This window comes from Aquila chrysaetos, chromosome 1, assembly GCF_900496995.4.
Source record: "Aquila chrysaetos chrysaetos chromosome 1, bAquChr1.4, whole genome shotgun sequence".
In the NCBI taxonomy this organism is placed as follows: Eukaryota; Metazoa; Chordata; class Aves; order Accipitriformes; family Accipitridae; genus Aquila; species Aquila chrysaetos.
Window position 1 is genome coordinate 84,052,581 of NC_044004.1, and position 19,972 is coordinate 84,072,552.

The window sequence follows — 19,972 nt, forward strand, 5'->3', positions numbered from 1 at the left end:
AAGCTCCTTACTTTCTTCATCCCTGAATTATTCAACCTCCTTCTCCTTTCCATACCTCTACCACACTCTGAATCATAAAGTGACAGTTGTCCTGGCTGTAAGCACAGTTTCCTGTATCCTTTAAAACAGTGAGTATTGGTAGTGGTCTTTTTAGACACATCCCTAAAAGGTTTTGTCATCTCCAGGTCACTGGGCTAAGTTGGATCTCTTGGTCATGGCATTTCTGTGTTACTTCTTGATTTCTCACGGTCCCTCTGAGGTTGGAGAAATGTCATGACCCTTAGGCTCCAGCTGCTCTGCATTCGTTGCTGATACTTGGGAGCTAGGCATAGCATCATGACTCTGGAGTGTCTCTTGGAAAAAGGCTGCTAGATATGGCCTTCATGTATGGGAATTCCTTTAATGCGTGCTTCAGCTTCCACGTGAACATTTGGAACCATTTATATCCAGTTCATGACAACACAAATAGAAAAATGAGCGGGTGGCAAGAACGTTCTTCCAGCACTCTGTACCAGCTTACTACGCCGATCTCACGGCACTCAGCCTTAGCAAAAATACAGTAGAGCATGTCCAGCCCTTGGTAACGAGCAGTGGCTTCAGACCAGAGCATATTCCTGGCTTTCTGAAAAATTCCTTTTGGCTAGCGCAGTGCTTAGCCCTTTTCAGCTCTCAGATTGGCATCGTGAAACCTTTTTGACTGCCTCAGATCGACGATGTGCAAAGTATTTAAAATGTACAAGGCAGTCCACCAGTACATTTGGGTGTATGTTTTCTTAATATAAATCTTTACAACCTACTTGACTGCCTGGGGCTGTTGTCTGTTACCTCATACTAAGAGTATCACTTGCCTTGCTGCCCAGCAGGGGATATGCTTTTTGTGTTAATTATGAGTAAGCATACTTTCGTAGTCGATGCTGTCCAAATGACTTCATTTTTGGTGGTTTCCAATTCGCGATTCATTACTGCCTTTGTCCAAAGACTGAATGTGACTTTTCTGCATACTAGCAGTAGTCAATTGCATTTCAACTAACATAAAACTACTATACACCAGGGGTATCATAATTAAAATACATGGTATTTTGCTTTTGTTGCAGCAGTGGCTCACATGAATCTGCCAAATTCAAACAGCTGCAAGTACTGAACCAGATCCACAAGTGCAGTCCGTCTGTTCTGGGCTTCCCCATGAACAAAAACGAACCTCCACTTCAATTCTTTCAGTGGAAGCCTGTAAAGCACCAGGAACATGCTAAGGAAAATGTACCTCAGCTCATGTAAAACAACTGAAATTCTAAATTAACTTTCTAAGGATTTACAGTCCTGAGGGAATTGTGATGGCAGTTCTCAGCTCTGCCTCAGCCATTAATCGCTAATACAGAACAGTATTCCACAAATACTGTCTTCACTGCTGACACCCCCAAAAAGGATGGACAGAAGAGAGCACAACTGTAAGATTAAACCTAGTTTATATTTTACATGAACGTCTTGTAACCCAGTTCTTAATTTGCACAATTTCTTATGTAGCTGGGCAAAGCAAAAATCTAAAATTACAACACCTTTTCAAAACCACCCCCTCTAAATCACAAACCTAATATTTTGTCATGCTCCCTTAGCAAGGGTGGGTTCAGCCTGGGAGCCCTCTCCAAGTCTCCGTGGAAATTTACAGCGATTTACATTTGTATGGTTAATTGTTTACAGACAGTGCTTGTTAACAGCATACAAATGATTTCATTGCCTTCAATCTTGTTTGTTTCCAAGCTCCCCTGCATGGTCTACACCTGCAAATACTCCACAATAATAAAGCAGATACTGTTTATTTCCTTTATTTGCTCCAGTTTTGCTACATGCAAAAATCAGAAAAGATATGCCTGAAATGCAGGTAAGAACATTCTAGATGAATTGCTTTCCCTCTTACGATGTCCTTATAAGCTTTGCAACTGTGTCAATAACTGGTTGGAATTGATTTCACTTAATTTCATAATGAACATGAAGTGAAACACCCTTATTTTCGGGCTACTCGAATACATACAATATGCTAACTATGACAAATTAAACATTATTGATTGGGGGGGGTGAAGGGGGGGGTGTCCCCAAACAGGAGGAAACTGTACTTCTTTAAAGATTCTGATTTCACATTTTGAAAAAAGAAAAAAAATTCAGTGAAAAGTAAGAATCTTTATTTTCAATGAAACATTCACTACTTCTAGACAAAAATGTGGTTTTAAGTAAAAAAAAAAAGTTTACAGAAATCAACAAAACACCCAAATAACATCATTTTAAATGTCATTTTTCAGCATATGGGAATCCTCATTATCTTACAAGTTCTAGTAATTGCTTTCTAAATACTGAAAATTTTTCAATGAATGCTAGATAAAGGGCTTCAAATTTACATATAGATACACATTGCTGTATGCAAAGACCTGCCTTTTTTAAACATATGCATTTCAAGTGGAACAAATTGAAAACTTCCAACTAATCCTATCTCTTACAGAAGCCTTATGGTGGTGATTTGTATCAAATGTAACCAGAATGCAGTCTAATAGTTCTTTCTTTCAGGATCTCCAAAATGGAAAGCCTACCAGTGTTTTCCAAATAACCTCTGGATACCTGATTTTATTTGAGACTATTGGCTAAAATAGCACATGTGTGTGTAGGTGGTGGTGGTGGCGTGTGTGGAAAAAAACCCAACAAACCATAACAAAGCCAACCAAAACAAATACTTGTACATAGTCCTTGCTGACCTGCACCAGTTATTTCCTGTAACCGTATAAACATTTTGAGGGTGGGCTTGAGCTTTCCCAGTCAAACACACAGATATTCTGTCACTAGAGAGCTCAGGGGACCTGGAAAAGCCTTTAAGGATGTAGAGCTAATAAGTGTGAATGCCTTAGGACCAGGCAGTCAAAGGCTGACATTTCATAACATACTTAAGACCAGTTTGGTCTATACCAGGTGAAGGTAGTGGTACTATTCCCATCAAGAGTTGGTGGAAAACTAGCATTTTTGTAAACTGTAACCCAGTGCCTAATTTATTCCCAAAAGGAGCGAATGCACACATCTCCCCACAGTATCTGCAGCACAAAGCCTCACGGTTTCTTCCTTTGCTTCCTGGAATCTATATGTTATTTTGTCCAGCAGTTCAGAAATTTACAGGGAAGAAGTTTTAAACCAGTATAAGTGAACCATCAGTTTAACATTTCTCATTTCAGTAATATTTTTCCCTTTGACAGATGCTTCTGCTTTTCCACAGCATAGAAAATATCCAGCTCAGTCAGAAATACCTAAAGCTTGCTTGAATCTGGAAGCAGTGCCACCTTGCACATCCTTGCAGCACAGCCTGCTATCACATGCATGGTAGGGCCTTGGCAGATAACCCCTCTGGGGCAGGACACGTTGCCTTTCCCGAGAATATTAATCCTAACCAGTAGATGTTAGTAATGAAGGGAATGCAAAAAGAACCATCAAAAAATGTATCACCAGCCATGCTGAGGCAGAAAAATATTTTATTATCAGTTATCATAAACAATTAAGAGCATAAAGCACCTAGAAGCTTCTTGGATTCAAAAAGTAGGAAGCACACAAGAAGGAGTCCTCATCTGAAGTATTTGTAGTCAACATAAAGCTTTGGATAGGAAAAAAAACCAAACCAACATTAAAATAACTCACCAGTGAAGGGAATAAACCTGGAAGGACACAGATTTCTGGGACCATTTGAATGAACAAGTCACACTGCTGGACATTTCCTTAGGGCTATGCATACAATTAAGCACAAAAGCATTGAAGCCCATTAGAAATTGTAGTTGCAATGACTTTACTTAGCTTCTTGTAGCCAGCTGTGCTCTCAGCCCAGTCCCTACAGATAGTTGTCGAAGTCTTAGAATGCAGAAGTCAGAGTCTCTGGGAGTCTGAAATATGCCTCTGTTTGACAAAGTACTTCTCGTTCAGGGCCACGGTCACATTTTATCAGTATCTCCAGGAGTGCTGTTACAAAAAGCATAGCTCAACAAGTGAATAGAGTTATCCATCTTGCACACTGGAGTGGTCACAATGAGGTGACACCAGAGTGTTTTAAACCACCTGCAGGAAATTAATCTTAAGGTTATATTTCCAGCCAACCGAGACTGACGAGTAACCATCACAGAGAATCCGTCCCCAGAGTTAAACAAGTTGTGGGTTTATACAGACACACACACGTATTTTACAGGAATCTGAATTGATAGAATCATATACAAGACTTCTGTATAGTCCCATCATTCTGATGTTCTTCCCTCTCTTTACTTGTTCTTGTAGCTCACCGTTGGATAAGATCTGTCAGGAAAACTTCACAGAGCCTGTGCAGCAGCTGACTGCTGTCCCAAAGCTGACCCTGAAATAAATCAGCATTTCCTAACTTTCAGAACTCCCAATGAATATTTCCTTCAACCACACCAGAGCCTAGAGCCCAGTATGCTGTTCAAGGAATATTAGGACAACAAAGTGTCATTCCTGGAATAGTAAGGAAACTGCTTATTTTGTACTGGATACATACTTTTTAGTATGGTAGTATAGAACAGTTTGAAGAAATATTGGTATATGCCTAGAAAGAGCTGCACACACATTTCAAATACTGGAGTCTTTCACCCACCACTGTCAAATCAGATAATTTTTATTTTAAACAATATTGTAAGAAAAATACTTCTCTTCAGAAACCTTCTTCTATATTTTCAGTTTTCAGTATTCTAGTATAAACACCTGTATTTTCCTAAGTTTAATTCTCAATTTCTCTACCTTCCTTTCCTCTCTATTTTCCCAGGAAAAATGACAACTCTCAAAAAGCCTTGAATTTAAGAAAGCACAAAGAAGAGAAAAATGGTAAGTATGGGAGTGAGGATTTCTCCACTGTAAAACTCTTGAAATCTTTGGCTATCATCATATTTCTATGTACATGTATATATATGTGTTTTTAAATATGGGCTGTTGATAACCATTTGGGTCTGAAAATGCAAGGAGGCATATGGTGACTTTCATGACTGATTTTGGCCATCAGCAGATGCAAAAGTAGATCTTGTTTATTTTCTTAGTAAAATTGCTTCTTAGAAGCTTTCTGTAGCATTACAACTGCTTTTAAATTTTCTTTTTGTTACAGTTACATCCATTGTTGCAAGAAGCTCTGCTTTTCTTTCTGCTCCTACCCTTGTTCTGGTTATCAGCTACGAGAGTGCAGGTGAAAACTGCTGCAAACAGCCTAGTCCCAGCATTTGATTGAATCTAAACGTATTAGAGTTTTCTCCATCCAAAAAAATTGTATTTTGGTTTTGTTAAGCACACTTCTGTTTGTTGAATTTTTTCAACATTAAGTGCATTTTTTTTCCCCTGTTGCAATGCTTAAAAAAAAAAAAAAAAAAAAAAAAATCAAAACTCTCTGTATCCCAATAACATCAGACTTGCATAAGGAAATAAGTTTTCAGGGGGTTGTCTCTCCATTCATGAAACATGCTCATTTTAGTAGATAACATGCTCGTTATCGTAGCTTGTTCAGCTATGGAATCAAGGAATTAAGCAGGATTCATGAGTACAATTGCGATATTCTGAAGAAGTCTGGAGAGACAGGCTTCACAACAGACTAAGTGTCCAAACACCATTTAAGAAAGTGATATGGACAGGCTGTCCCAAAATTTGAAAACAGAGTGGAGAACAGAGATAGGGAATAATCTGCAACTCACATACCACTCAATCAGAAGATTTTCCAGAAGTGTGTCCATTGTTCCGATGCTGCTTTCTGAGTTAAGTCCTTCTGATTTTAATGTAGACTAGAACTGATGCTGAGACTGTGTCTGCTACTGTAAATGAAAGGAATAGCCCATACTCCTAATTAGAAACAAATGTTACACAAGTATCAACTACAGCAGCTAGATTTAATCAGCTTTTAAATGCAGATCCTTCTCTTATGGAGACAGCAACAGGTAATTCCTTGTAATACTGCAACGCTTATTCTACATTTTGGCAAACTTACTGCATATAAGAATCATGTTGTATTCAGTCTTTGGTCACTTCAATAGAAAACCAAATAGTTAAAACACAAGTCTCTCACAGATGACAACAGGTATGTTACACGTGACAGAATTGTACTTCAGTTGCAGTTCTTGCCAATGATGGAGTATATTGTCAAAAAAATTACCAGGATGACTCAGAGAGCCTGCCTGCAAACTGGAAATAATTTTATTTTCTGAGGGAAATTAATACATCTACCTGTCTTGTCTTTTTCCAAACAAAAATTGTGTCCAAGAAGAACTCAAGGGGTTTTTTTGTTTTGTTTTGTTTTGTTTTTATCTTTAGCATCTTGGATCACATTTCTAGAGACTAGTAGGCCTTATAGTTGCCTGTGGTTCCAAACATGACTGACTTTAGAAAGTGGCATTCAACTGAGAACGTCTGTTTAGCCAATAGCACATAGAGTTTCTTATCAACGTAACATCTCAGTTGACTAGACTGAAGTCTGTAGATGTGATGTCTTATTGATGGGCTTTACTGAAAAAAATCAATGTGTACTCAAGAACACTATTCCACAGCTCCTCCTGCTGTGAAGGAAGAGAAAGGGAGAAGACAACTGTGGGAGAAGCGGACACAAAGTAAGATAGAAATAGAGCCACAGGTGACAGCCATAGCATGTATGCCCTTCTGGACATACTGCACAGTTACAAACTTAGGATGATATTACAAATCCATATGTCAAGCTTCAGCAACTAGCGCTAACTCTGCATTTGACTTCCTTTCCAGATTGCTGCTCCATCTCATTAAATGCAACTCTCAGATGACAGATGGACAAGCAAAGAAAGTGACTGCCGATTTTACTGCTATGATAGACAAATGCTGCAAGCAAACAGGTGCTGCAACATACTTGGGGGAAGAGGTATTTCATATCTTTACAAACCACTTGACAACAAAAGCTGACATAGCAAATATCAGTGAACATGTTTAGATCAAGTAATTCAGCCAGCTAGTGGCCATTTGTACAGCTAGTTTTGCCATGCGTTTGCCCACAGATAATAAACTACACCTTTATGTACACACAGACTAATTAATCTTTGCATTCCACTGCAAAACATGTCACCCATGACACACATAAGGTAATTTCCTTGTGACTGATCCACTTCAGGCATCTCACATGGGAAAGTTGAAAATTATAGGAACAGATGGTCTATGTAAAAGGAGGCACCCCAAAAAGTAATGAAAACAGGTGAAGAGCTGAGGTGATTGTGGTCTCAAGTTATGTAATCCACTTCTTTTTTCCAGTTTCAACAGCATTCGTTCCTTTAACTTTGCTATCTCTGCATGCTATGTCAGAACAACTCCGCAGAAGAAATGAACATTTAAAAAAAAGCCAAAACAAACCTATGTGCAGCAATTGAGGGGTCTCAAACCACAGTTTCAGAGCGTGTAAATATCAGTTTCTAAGCCTAAATTTTGCACTGAAAGGAAATTAATAAATTGATGGTATTTCAGACTTACCATACATTTTGGTTACATTTTCCTTATTATCATGATCCCCTTCAGTGTGAACTCATTAGCTCCAGGGGAAGTATTCTCTATGAACTGTTAAGAAAATTAGTGTCTCTAGAATGGTATATTCTGTGTCTCTTGACACCAGACTGGTAGACATAAACTGTATGAAAGGTTGTGCTCACAGTCCCCTTTGACTTTCTCTCCTATGTTTGTAGTCTTCTGGTTTGCAAACCTGATAGCCCAAAGTACAGCCATCTTAGGAAATGGTATCTAAAGCCCTGCACATAACAGCAGCAACATCCCTCTACTACACATAAATATTCAGACCAACTAGATGAATAATTATATGAAAAATTTCTTCACTATACTATCACAAGCAAAACCTAATGTCATAAGACAAAAGGCCTCAGTTCTAGAAAAAGATGACTGCAAAACAAAATTGTAGAAGAGAAGAAGATTTCAAAACAGCACAAAAGGCAGGAACACTCTAGGCTCTTCAAGAACTCTAAGTTTGAGACTATGAACTAGTCATCTTCCTTGACGAGAGTGCTCCTCTAATATCACTAGCACTAAAGCTTTTCAACGGCTTTGACTCACATAATGAATCAACACTCCGTTGAGATGCAGGTTTTGACAAGGCATCCACAAGGTGGATCAGGAACACAAATGTCCCTTTTCAGAACACAGCACACATCAAGGATGGTTTTTACAAGCTGAAACTGATACGGTCTTGCATTCAGGGAAATCCAGCCTTGTATGGCCTTTGTCTTTTTTTTTTTTTTTGGTGTTACAGTACCAAATCATGAACCTAATTACTTGTGGCAGCTAAGCTCTGCAGCAGGGCTCATCTTGCTTTCTTCAGGTCAGAGGCAGAGCGAGCCCGCATTCTGGGTGACTAGCACTAATGCACTTAAGCCTCAACTGCACCTTGGAGTTGTGACTCACGAACTTCAGCAACTGACTTCTTGGTGGTTTACGTAAGCATTAGACTTGCATCCCATCTTTTTGGTTTCTCTCAATTTAGTTTAACAATGCTAATGATGGAAAACCCTTCTGCTCAGCCTCTACTTTTCTTTTCTTCCCGGCAGTAACAAAGTCACTGAAATTACTCAGTGTCTGAGCCTACATGGACTTTTCATATCCTTTTCAATTCTCTTGTTGTCTTTTTTAAATGGACAACAAAGAAACACTTCACAAGTCTACATTGTTCCAGTTTACTGTTTAATTCTGTAAAGCAAAAATTAACAACTCAAGCAAAGCAGCAGTGGTTTGATGTGAGAGGGGACATGGTACAAAGGAAAGCCATTGCCTCCTTACGCTTCCATTTCCTTTACTTATAGAACATCTGTATCAGTTTGGTAATCAATTGTGGCTAGTTCCACTGACTTATTTTTAGCAGTTAGGCCATTTTAGGCTCCTGTCACTATTTTTTTTTCCCTAATATGTATTTCTGGCAGGTAGACATACTTGAACACTCCCTTGTACGGGGGGACCAATTTTATATACCTTTCGCTCTCAAGATGGACAAGCAAGCCCTTAAGCCTCTAGAAGCCTAAGGCATCCCAAGCTTTTCTGATTATACAGACATGCAGAAGCCATGGGTATGATTCGGTTCCCTAAAAGCAAGCATCTAACGCCATTTGAGATACCCTAGGTAACCTGCCTGGTCTCTATCTACTACTCCAGAAGGTCACAGCTCTTTTCTGGGCAAAGTTCCATGCTAGGCAACCCCCCCCCAGTATTGCAGCTACCCAATGACATGTCACACAGCTTCTGTGTTCAGGGTACTCAACCCTACCATGTGTGCTTGCTTCTTAAACCCAAGCAGCGCACACACAGGGAGTATTAGCCCATGGAAAACAAGAAAATGTGAATACTGGAAAAGTTGACATTTTTCTTTCTTGCTTTCAAAAACAAAACAAAACAAAAAAATCAAGTACAGGCTTTAGTCTGAGATGATTACTTATCAGGACTTCACAACTGTTCTTGAAAATAGTTTATTCAACCATAACCTTATTTATTACACAAACAACCTAAAAGTTGTCAGGAGAAGATGAAGACGGGATAGGAGCCAACAACCAATTGCAGTGTTGGCTTGTTTAGGGAAAAAAAGATCGGGGGGTATAATTCCACTGAGAGACCGGGTCCTTGACTGGAGCAAGTGTCTCAAACAGACCCTTACAGAAACCTGGTGGGGTGGAAGAACTTTTCCTTTGCAAGCAGAAGGCAAAAAGAGCCACTGTGTGCACTTGAACCAAGGGAAATGCCCATCCCTTTCAGAAAGTGATACGAAATGTCAGGCAGCATGGCTTCAAAAGTGGATTTGGGCTTGACAGCTCTCTCTGCTCTATAGGGCCACCATAAGAGTCACACCTGAGGGGTAAGCTGCAAATGGAGTCATCTTAGGAGAACTACCAGTGTAAAAAAACTGACCCAACAAAAGGATGACTTTGTCAGAAAAGAAAGAGTGGACAAGGCAATACCAGACACTTCACTCCAGGAGTCAAGGGAGAATTTGTACTCCAAAAAACTAAAAGTCCACTACATCCCAAGTGAGCTGTAGAATACTCGGCGTCTTGGGAGCAGTGTCTTTCACAAAGCAGCTGCAAGGAATTAATTGGGGCCTTCTCAAAAGTCCATGTATTTTGTTTTGCTACCTGTAGACAGATATAGTAAGTTCCCTGCCTTACTCAAAAACACTGTGTAAGCAGGTCACTGCAACCTAAGTTTGCCACAAGGCAGATAAGATAACAGTGATTGTGTTGTATGAAGATAACTTGTTTTGACATTCAGTGATGGTGTTTCACTTGGCTAGACCATCACGCCTACAGGTGCCAGATAAAGACAAGGACAAGTTGTAAATGTCACCCTTTGTACTTTGTTGTGTCCAGTTCAGTTGCAATCAACCCCCAGTGGGATTTGGAACACAGATAAAAGTGGGAGTGTTTTGCTTAGGAAGTTAAGGGAAGGGTGGGTTGGGGGTGAAGGATTTTACCTTGAAGAATTTCTTACTTGTTCCATTCCAGATGTTGTAGGTTCATCTTACGCTCTCATAATTAGCTGGCATATAGGCTTTGCTTCCCAATAAAGGGCATATTGTGTTGGTAACAAACATGTATGCAGCAGCCTGTACAAAACATCACCCCTTCAAAGATTTCACACTAAATACTGGGCTGCAGATCCCCCTCCCAATACCCAGGAACCACCTAGGATCAATGATTACTTCTTTCCTCCCTCTTAGGAGGTATTAACTACTTCAGTCCAGAATCTCCAGCAGGACATTCATTGCACTGAACACAAAAAGCAGAAGAGCCTGTCCTGGTCATGATCCTCACCCAAGGCAGAACAAGGTTACATCCAATTAAACCATTTCATTATGGTGTGAAAGAAAGCATCCTACAGAGCAAAAGCGGACACTCAGTTCTCTTGATGAAGCCATACCGGCACCAACACCACCCGCTGAACTAGACTAGAACTTGAACTCCTGAAGAGAGGTGTCAGACCTCCAAGTCCCAAATAGGTGCCTGTTTTCTCTCCTTTTTTTACTGTCAAAAACATTTGCTTATATAAGGAGATTGCCTCTGAGGTGAGCAATAGCTCCTGGAGTTACTAGAATGTTTCTTTTCTACTCTATAGGAGAAGTTTATTTTGCTTTTGACATGGTCCTGGAATTAAGTGGACATAGAGGAGTAGGGCAGGGTGGAAATCCAAGTAGTAAAACTCAGCAGGTACAACTCGGTCCTCATGTCACGGAGGTGACCAAATTGCACTCCAGATGGAAGCTTGACATCCTGTACTTGGAAAGACCAAAACAAAAGGCTGACTCCCTGCTCTATGGAGGAAGAGGGAACAGTGCCATGGAGCTCCACTTCAGCAGGCAGCAGTGGTGGGATGGTTGCTTTTTCTTCTTACACTCTTGTTGCTTAACAACATGCCTGGGAGGAAGACATAGCTTTATGCAACTGAAGCTGGGAGAATAGCCTCGAATATGGGTGAAACCTGGATCTTTTCTTAGAAGCTCAGGAGTAATTCCCTCAAGAACAGCTCACGCAGGAATCCTTCACCATGTATAAATAACCATCACGTCTGTTAGGTGATGGTCACCTTTCTGGCACAGCAGTCACTGACTGAACCTCTCCAAGAAAACTAGATGGCTCTGTCACCCTGCTACCCACAGGCTATGACACAGCCTGCAGACATCCTCAAGAGCAGCCATCCCTCTTTCAGCATCCTGTCAGCATCACAACAAAAATGAAGGGGAAGAGAAGGGGCATGAAGGAAAAAAGAAGTCACAAAGCAAGAAACGTTGTGAGTTTTATGTGAATTTATCTTGCAAAGAGTATTACAGAGGCTGAAGAAAATTAATATATCTCCTGTATGTGAAGATTTAATCTGTCGTTTTAACAGGCTTTGTTCCTTCTTGTTTCTCTTTGTAGTACTCCAGAACAATTTACCAGAATCAAAGAAGCTGAAGACAAGGCAAGATTTCTAGTGCTTGACCTTAGATGCAATAACATTGAAGGACCGACAGCACGGCTGGCAGCCCACTGATCTGGTGATTTTCACCACCCCCTGTGGCGGGCTAAGTCTTACAGCTGGCGCACCAGGACCAAGGAGGAGAGCCCAGTTTGCTAACACTGGACGTCCTTGGAGCCCCTCTTGGGAGTGATCTGTGTTAGACACTCTGTTGTATGCCAATTTCTGCCTCTCAAAAGGGAGATCGGTTTAACCGATCTGGACTGTAAAGAAAAATCAAGCTCTCTCTTGTGTTGGCGTGCTAAGAGACCTACACTACAAACACCCACACAAACAAGTCCTCCTGGGACAACTGTCAATTTATTTCCAACACTGGGACCGCGCAAAGCACCCCGTGCACTTTCCACCCACGTGCCACTGACAAAACACGCAGCAAATGTGTCCTCGCAAGCCCGGAGACAAACGGGATAGGGAGAAGCACTGCCAGAAAAGTGGTAAGGAAAATTGTTTCATTCCCAGCCAAGTGACTCAGAGGAACCAAAGGACAGAGGGATTTGTTGCCAACTCATGGCAGCACGTAGGCGTGCATGGCCTGGGCACGCTCCCACCTGTACTGCAAAGAGGCTATCCTGTCTCCTGTGCCAACATGCTTATACACCCACTGGGTGAAGATTCCTGAAGACGAGGACTCAAGGAAAAACTGTCTATTCAGATCAAACCAAGGGGCCATGCAAAACACGCAGGAGTAACTAAAAAAAAGGGAGAAGCCAGACATGATAGATGAATCTTCTCATTCCCCAAGTGAAAAGAATTTGAACAGGATCCTGTTAGCTAGACAAACTACAGTTTGTGTTACACCATGTACATCTTTTCAGCACATACCAGCAAAAAGGCATGGCTGGGGAGCAAGAGAATACTTCCATGACATGTCAAAAATTGCCTGTTTTTCATGAAACAAGTCATACATCTCTACGTACTGATAGTCCATGAATTTATAAAGCCTTCTAAAAATAACAAAGTCTGGATTACATATATAGTCAGAAAAGAGGTTAAGACATGCACTTCTGGCAATATATACCCACTCAGGAAATAATCTGCAGGTCAAACAGAAGTTCATAAATGATTTTGATATAATTAGTCATTTGCAGGGGCTGAAAAGAACAATTCTTACCATCAGACTTCCCAGCGTAGCCAAATATGTCATTTGCAGCAATGAAGCGAACAACTTGGATTTCCTCCCTGTTCTGCCTCCAGGCTACATACACCGGAAGAGATTTGCTGAATATACAGGTAATAAAGTTTTATATAGTATGCCCCATGCCACACTTTACGTTTTGAGGCACAGATTCAGCAATGAGTGCCAATTGCCATACTGTCACAAGTGATCTTAAGAGAAAAGCTTCCACTCTCTTCAATAAGCCTCAAAGTAGACCCTCAAAACCACATACAAAACTCTCCTGTGCTTCAGTAAGTGTCAAGTTGTAACACTCCAGCCAAAGGCTCTCATGTGAATTGGGCTGGATCTGGCCCATACTGCCCGAGTATGCATGGTTAATTCAGTGTTAGCAAGAGGAGGTGAGCATAATCCCAGTTCAGGGCACTTGGAATGCCATTCACATACATGTACAAGAGGACAGAGGACTGTTGCTGATTTTTGAGCTAAATATTTGCAGGAAATACTCAAATATGTTCTAGGAAAGTGAGTTCACTTTGGGAATCTGAAGTTAACTAACTGAACAACATGGAAAAGCTGAAATGGTTTTGTCTTTCCATGGAAAATTCTGTGTATTCAACCACAAAGCAATTACTGGAAGACGAGGAGGAAAGGGGTCAGGGTTTTCAATGAAAGCTAAACAAAGCAAACCTGCAAAAATGAACCAGACTTTCTTGGTTGCATTTTTAGCATTTAAACAATACTTTTACCCTTTTAGTTTTAAATCAGTCGTTACAAATTCTGGTTCTTCATAGCAGGGAATTATTCCTTATTCCCAAAAAGGCAGAAGTTGCTGCTAGGGCAGAACAGCAGCCACCCACCATCCTAACAGCAACTCTGCTACCCCTGCAGCAAATGTGCTCAGCGAATCAACAAGTGCAAGCTGCATCATACACATTGGGTGTATTTCTTGATACGTGGAAGCTTGACATACTTAAGCTCAAGTCATTACAGACAGGCCAATCACAATATTTACAGTCAGTGCTAGATGCCTTATAGACAACACAGGCTGTTTCCATACATATCAACCAACCTCCACACCAGCTGGATTATTTTTAACAATACAGAATGAAACTCCCTGTGCATGAGACTTTTCCAAGGGCAATCCGTGACCATCTCAGCTTTACCACCTTGATAGTGTAAAGACTTCAAAGAGTTATTATTTTTTTAATGTATGTGTATACATATATGCACACATAAATCTGTCTGTGTGTGCATGTAAATATTTATTTGCTTTCATCTTTTGACACAACTATTTACAGGAAGGCAGTGAAGGACTGCACCAGCAACCCCTTATTCTTAAATGGTCATCTTGAACGTCTTTCTTCCCTTTCCATGAAAACCCAAAATAGCCTGGGAGGTAAGACAGGACTAATGAGCCGTTACTCCACACAGGAAGTAGCAGGCTCAGTCTGACAATGACAAGACCTAAATTCGGTACGGAAAAAGCTTTCATGAGCAGCAAAACAGTCATGCTCCTGCTCAGTGGAGCAATAAGTCTGAGTAGGGAGACCTCAGGAGTGAAGCATAGACCTAGAGTATTAAAGGGCCCGGTTATAACAGAGCATCTCTCCAGCATATGATCTAAACCTCATTTTTCTCAGCTGTGCAGATAAATGGTTTGAATAACAAGGGTTCAACAACTTCTCGGTTAAGGAGACACTCTTCCTGTGTGGCTTTCTGGGGAGATGGATCCACAGAAGTTACAGAAGTGCTAATAACTTGCAACTGACCTCATTATCAAGTTTCCAATGTCTTTGTCTTCTTTTTTCCCCCCTCCCATTCTCCCTTTCTTTTTCATGTTTTTGGTTTTACTTTGCCAAGAAACTTCCTAGGGCTCTATCTTCAGATATTTACAAAGCTGCAAACGATGTCTCCGTTACCAGCAAAGACTGCTTTGCCAGAAACATGGTAAATAACAAAAAGTTTGTCCTTTACATGTTAACATATTTGTAATTATTAGAAGAATGCTACTTCTCACTGCTATTTCCAGTTCTCCTCTGGCCAGCCCATGCCCCAGCTGACCAGCAAAAAAAAGCTGCAACATGAGAAAATTTGGCCTAGATTCTCAGCTACTGTAAATTGGGATAATTATGTTGCCTTCAGCAGAACCAGTTTACACAAGCTGGGACTGTCACTCTTCATAATTACTATACATTTCTCTGGAATATAATTTGATCACTTCTGTAAATTGAAAGCTAGCACTCAGCCAGGTAGGTCTGTTTCACAGGGTCATAAAAGAGCACAGCCTAACACACTGAAATAGGTGTCAGGGCAACCCACAGAAATGCCTCGTGCGTCTGGGGAAAGGGGGAAGGGGCTGGAAACTTCTTGCCACCACCAAAGAGCTCTGCACGCTAGATGAGAGATAGCAGAGCTGGAGAACTGCTGATGTCCTACGTACTGGGTGAGCCAGCGGTAAACATGCACCGGATGGTGCTGAGGTTAGCTACCTGCAATAGCCCCCCCCAGAAGGAGAAAAGAACTCCATTACCCAAGGAACTCATAAGGCCTGTGGTGATTTGGGTTTGCAACAAAGAGAAACACTGGGAAGGAGGAGGAGGGAAATCGCCACTTGTCTTTCATAACTGCTGCTGTACTGTATCTTCTCCAGGCAGGAGACCCCAGTACCCAAACAAGACAGAATGAAAAATACATAATCAGATAAAGTCTAGCCAGCTTCCTTTCATGATATTTCCACCTAAACACATTGACATGAAAGATGTTTTCTTTATAAAACAGTTTATGAAGTTCCAACATGCCTCTTACACATCACATCCCAGAACTTCAAGTTACTTACAGGGAAAATAACTGCAAATATCACATCAGAGCAGCTCAGATTTTTTTAAAGGCAAACCTTCTTACTACTTGGGAAGAAGCTGAGTTCTTCCAGGTGCATGAACTTCCTATAAGCATCACTGTTTTTAGAGTGAATGCTCCAGATTCGACAAGAATGATAGTCTCTAACTATAAAGAAAGGATGTACTTGAATCCTATATGTGTACTACTTATACCACCAGAAAACACCATTGTTAAATTTCAAGAAAAAGAATTGAAGTATTGATACCATCATGAAGAAAACAACCCAAGCTAAAGGAGGATTCTCAAATTCTGCTCTCTTTAGTAAACAGAAACAAAATAGCTGAGCTCTGGGCCCACACATTTGCACATTGTTGGCCTAATTTGAAAATCAGTGACTGAAATCTATCAGGAACATAGATCAGCCTGAGACATAAAGACCTTCCCCTAAAGCTGGCAAACGTCATCAAAAAGAAATGTCCTGCAAAAACTAACTCACCTCTCTGCTACATAACACACAGAGCAAAAAAGCTCCAAGACCCTGACTGCTGGGCATTTCAAGGGCGTACTGAGCATCCCCCACCAACCACCCCCAGCTGATGGGAATTCACAACTCCACACCCTGACGGCCATCAGCTGCCTTTAGCTCTATCTTGACCTTGCAAGGCAGTTTCTAAGAAGTTCTGGAAACAGCTGGGTTTGTCAGTAGGTGTAAAACTGAATAGGTTGAGATGGTTTCCGTACTTTGAAGGACAATGGGAACTCTTAATGAGGACCTATGCTCTTCATTGGATCTCATTTCTAGTGTTTGCCACACTCTTTCTTTCCAGTTAAATACTGTACATACATTTCCCTCCTGCAAATGGGAGAGTATTCACTGTAAACAGGCAGATGATTGCCATCCAAACAGTGGTAAGTATTTTCAAAGAAAAGTGAAAAGTAGTTAACCATCCTGCTGAGCATGGAAAAGGGCAGTGGAGGAATTTAATTTAAAGGATTTTAAATGCAGCAGCCAAGTGCAGCTTCCAGAAATACTTAGCACAACACATGACACATACCTAATCTCCGAAACACATTCTTCTGGGCCAAAGAAGAACCCACTGAACAAAGTCTCTGAATCAGTGTCTCAGCTGTTTCTGCAGCTCCACCTCAAGTAGTACACCCCCACCTCCTGCATTTTTATAAAGCTCATAGTGACAAGGTTGTATTAAGGTGTTATTCTGAAAATGAGAGGATCAATCTGCCTCTCTCCCAGCTACTACTGCAGAAAGGGAAGCAGGAACAGACTGGACGATCCCCGGATTGCCCTGGCAAGGACTCTGCTCTGGCAGCCTCAGCACGGGATGCTGCTGGGTCCAGGGAGCTGGAGGGAGGAATCTGCCGCTAGCAGACGTGAGATAGCGCCGACTGCCATGAGCGTAAGGGAATCGGCTTTTTGGAAACAGCTGGATGGGAAAAGCGTTCTGTGATCGGCTCCTATGGACTTAATGAGGATCATATACGTAGAAATACAGTCCATAACCTCCAGACTTCTTTCTTTCAAGGAGATTTCTCTATTTCCTATAGGGCTTTTTAGTTAACGGTGGGACAGAGCTTATTTGTGTCTTCCTCAACAGATGTGGTTTCACCTTAGATTTCAGCTCTTCTGCTCTGATGACCGTGCTCCCATCCTCCCACTCGGAATCCTTTGTCCTTTTGATACCGTCTCATGTGATAACGAGCAACCCTCATCATCTTCCTGCAGCATGGCACATTGCCATTTTCTCGCTAAAGAAATAAAAAGCTCTGTCTTTGCCTTTTCCTTCAGACTGAATACACATATCCTTGCCCACCTACCTCTTTGTTACAAATACCTGTGGCTCTCTAAAGCCATTCTATCTCCAAAATTTGACATTTTTATCATGTTGATGTTTACAGCATTCTTTTTAAAAAGTCAGTAAAATAACTGTATTAACTGGAATTTTCCCCTTCATTCTGTAGTTTTGGAGCTGATTTTGTTTCAAGATTCAGAGACATTTTGGTGGTAATTGTTAATGCTGCAAAAATATTGTAGGAGGTACTTAATTCAGCCTTTTCACTGTGACACCTTGGGAGGTGGGAGCAAGAGATAGCTTGTACAGCAAGGAGCTATGCAAAACTATCAATCAGGTTAATAGCTGAACTAGGGATTTTTCAGTCAACAATCTGTTACGAAGGCATCTTCTGAGCAGCAATCACCTTTGAACAAATTTGTAAGTAGATGAGATCAGTATGCATGATAAAAACCCCAGGAACTGTTTAAACTTCTTGTTTGAAGTGCGATAACTTAAAAATGTCTATTTGTCTGAATTTCAGGGGAAAAAAAGCATCTCCAAGGTCCTTTCTTTGCAACAAGCTGGCCAGTTCATTATACTGAGCAAATAATGGCACGTCTAATTATTGTGGGAATATTCCAAAAGGGCTAATGTTGTATATGACAGTAAAAGGGTTTTGATTAACCAGAAATTGTTTGGGAGAGTATAAAAGTAACTCTTTCCCCTTAATTCTTTCTGCCTTCCACAGATGAACCAAGCTCACCTCAGGCCCCTGCCAAAATCTGACAGCATGAATTGGAGAACAATAATTTATGTTATTTTATTGGTGAGCCTTACTGTAGTCAAAGCCCTGCCTAGAAGTTATCGGGACATAGGTAAGGATATATCTCTCATTTTTACTCTGTTCTTTTGCATAGTACTGATGACTGCAACTGCACATGGATGGTTATTTGGTATCTATCTGACTTACTTTGCCACTGCCTGTTCTACATGGGTATTTTCTCATGGGTCAAAGGTATACAACAAAACTGCACCTGTATAAATTCTCTGTGACTGAACTTAGATGTGTTGCTTCTTTATGGCTTGAGAATCTCTGCAGAGTGCAGGACAGCCAGCGATTACTGAGACGAAGTGTACCGAAGGGTAATTTCATCCACAGGGCTGTGGTTGCACCACTGATTTCAGGTACTCCAAAAACCGCTGAAGCAAAGCCTGGGGTTGTTCCAGCCTCCCTCTGCAGTCCACGAGGAAGCGAGACAGAGAAGTCCCAGGAGGGATGCTACCTCCCGGTGGCTATTCAGAGTAGCTAAGTTAGGCTATTGCTCTGTATTTTCCTTTGGAGGGGCTCTTACTCTCTCTTCACCGACTACTGAAGGGGCCTACAATGACCGCACTTCTCACTAAGGTTAAGTGCCTAAAATGAGACAACTGAAAACCTCCAATAGTATGTGGTTCTGAAGCTTCTTTCACTTTACATATTGTTATCATTAGTCAACTTTTTCTTCCCCTTTAGGACTTCCAAAGGCACTAAATGACCCAACAGTGTAAAACAGAACTGATGCCTGTGTTATTTATCTCGTGTTATTGTCTCAGTTGACACCCCTGCATTACTCAGAGGGAGAAGCTGGCTTATTTCTTTGATTTGTTTGATCCTTTTACACTGATCTCAGCCCTACTGACACGAGGGTGAGACAGTAACATCTTGATTTGGGAACAGGCCCCTTATTTTAAAATTAATCTCTCAGAATAGTCTCTGACAAACAAGGAACTCAAGAAATTCTTGCATTTAGGTTTACCCATTAATAAATGCCCAGTGGTAAAGGAAAAATATTTGCACAGCATCTTCACATAGCTTGCACACTTCTTTTGCTCTGGATCAGTTCACAACACGGACAGAAGGACGCAGCTCTGTCAATTTTTGAGGAGCTTTGCCTACCAATATAGTCCTCAATTTATCCCATGTTTTCTGCACAGAAAATCCATCTGTAGCTAAACAGCAGTCAAGTACACCTTTAAATAGCTAAGGCAAGGTTAAAAGGTGTTTTGTAAGGTGCTTATTTAATCACGTGAAGCACATCATCAAAGCAGCTGAACGCCCTCCAGGTTTTAGCATATTCCTCCCCACAGTGCTTAAGCCAGGTAGGGAACTCATATTGGCCCTATTATATTGTAGGTCAGAAACAAATAGTTTCACATCTTCATGCTTAAGTTT

At 41.0% G+C, this 19,972-nt stretch overlaps 1 protein-coding gene across 14 annotated transcripts in view; it reads left to right on the forward strand.

Moving 5' to 3' along the window:
* Positions 1 to 19,972, forward strand: part of LOC115340160 (alpha-fetoprotein-like) — a 32,803-nt gene that overhangs the window by 1,353 nt on the left and 11,478 nt on the right. Inside the window, exons 1-4 of one of the 14 annotated variants that reach the window (XM_041126518.1) lie at positions 4,028 to 4,490; positions 4,790 to 4,848; positions 6,754 to 6,886; positions 18,509 to 18,635. In XM_041126518.1, coding sequence (XP_040982452.1) covers positions 6,788 to 6,886; positions 18,509 to 18,635 — 226 coding nt within the window. In that variant the 5' untranslated portion in view covers positions 4,028 to 4,490; positions 4,790 to 4,848; positions 6,754 to 6,787. Of the gene's footprint in view, positions 1 to 4,027; positions 5,251 to 5,870; positions 6,629 to 6,753; positions 6,887 to 10,720; positions 10,974 to 12,090; positions 18,636 to 19,972 lie in introns of those variants that run through there. The other 13 variants (XM_030011271.2, XM_041126530.1, XM_041126524.1 and 10 more) reach the window with 13 other exon arrangements.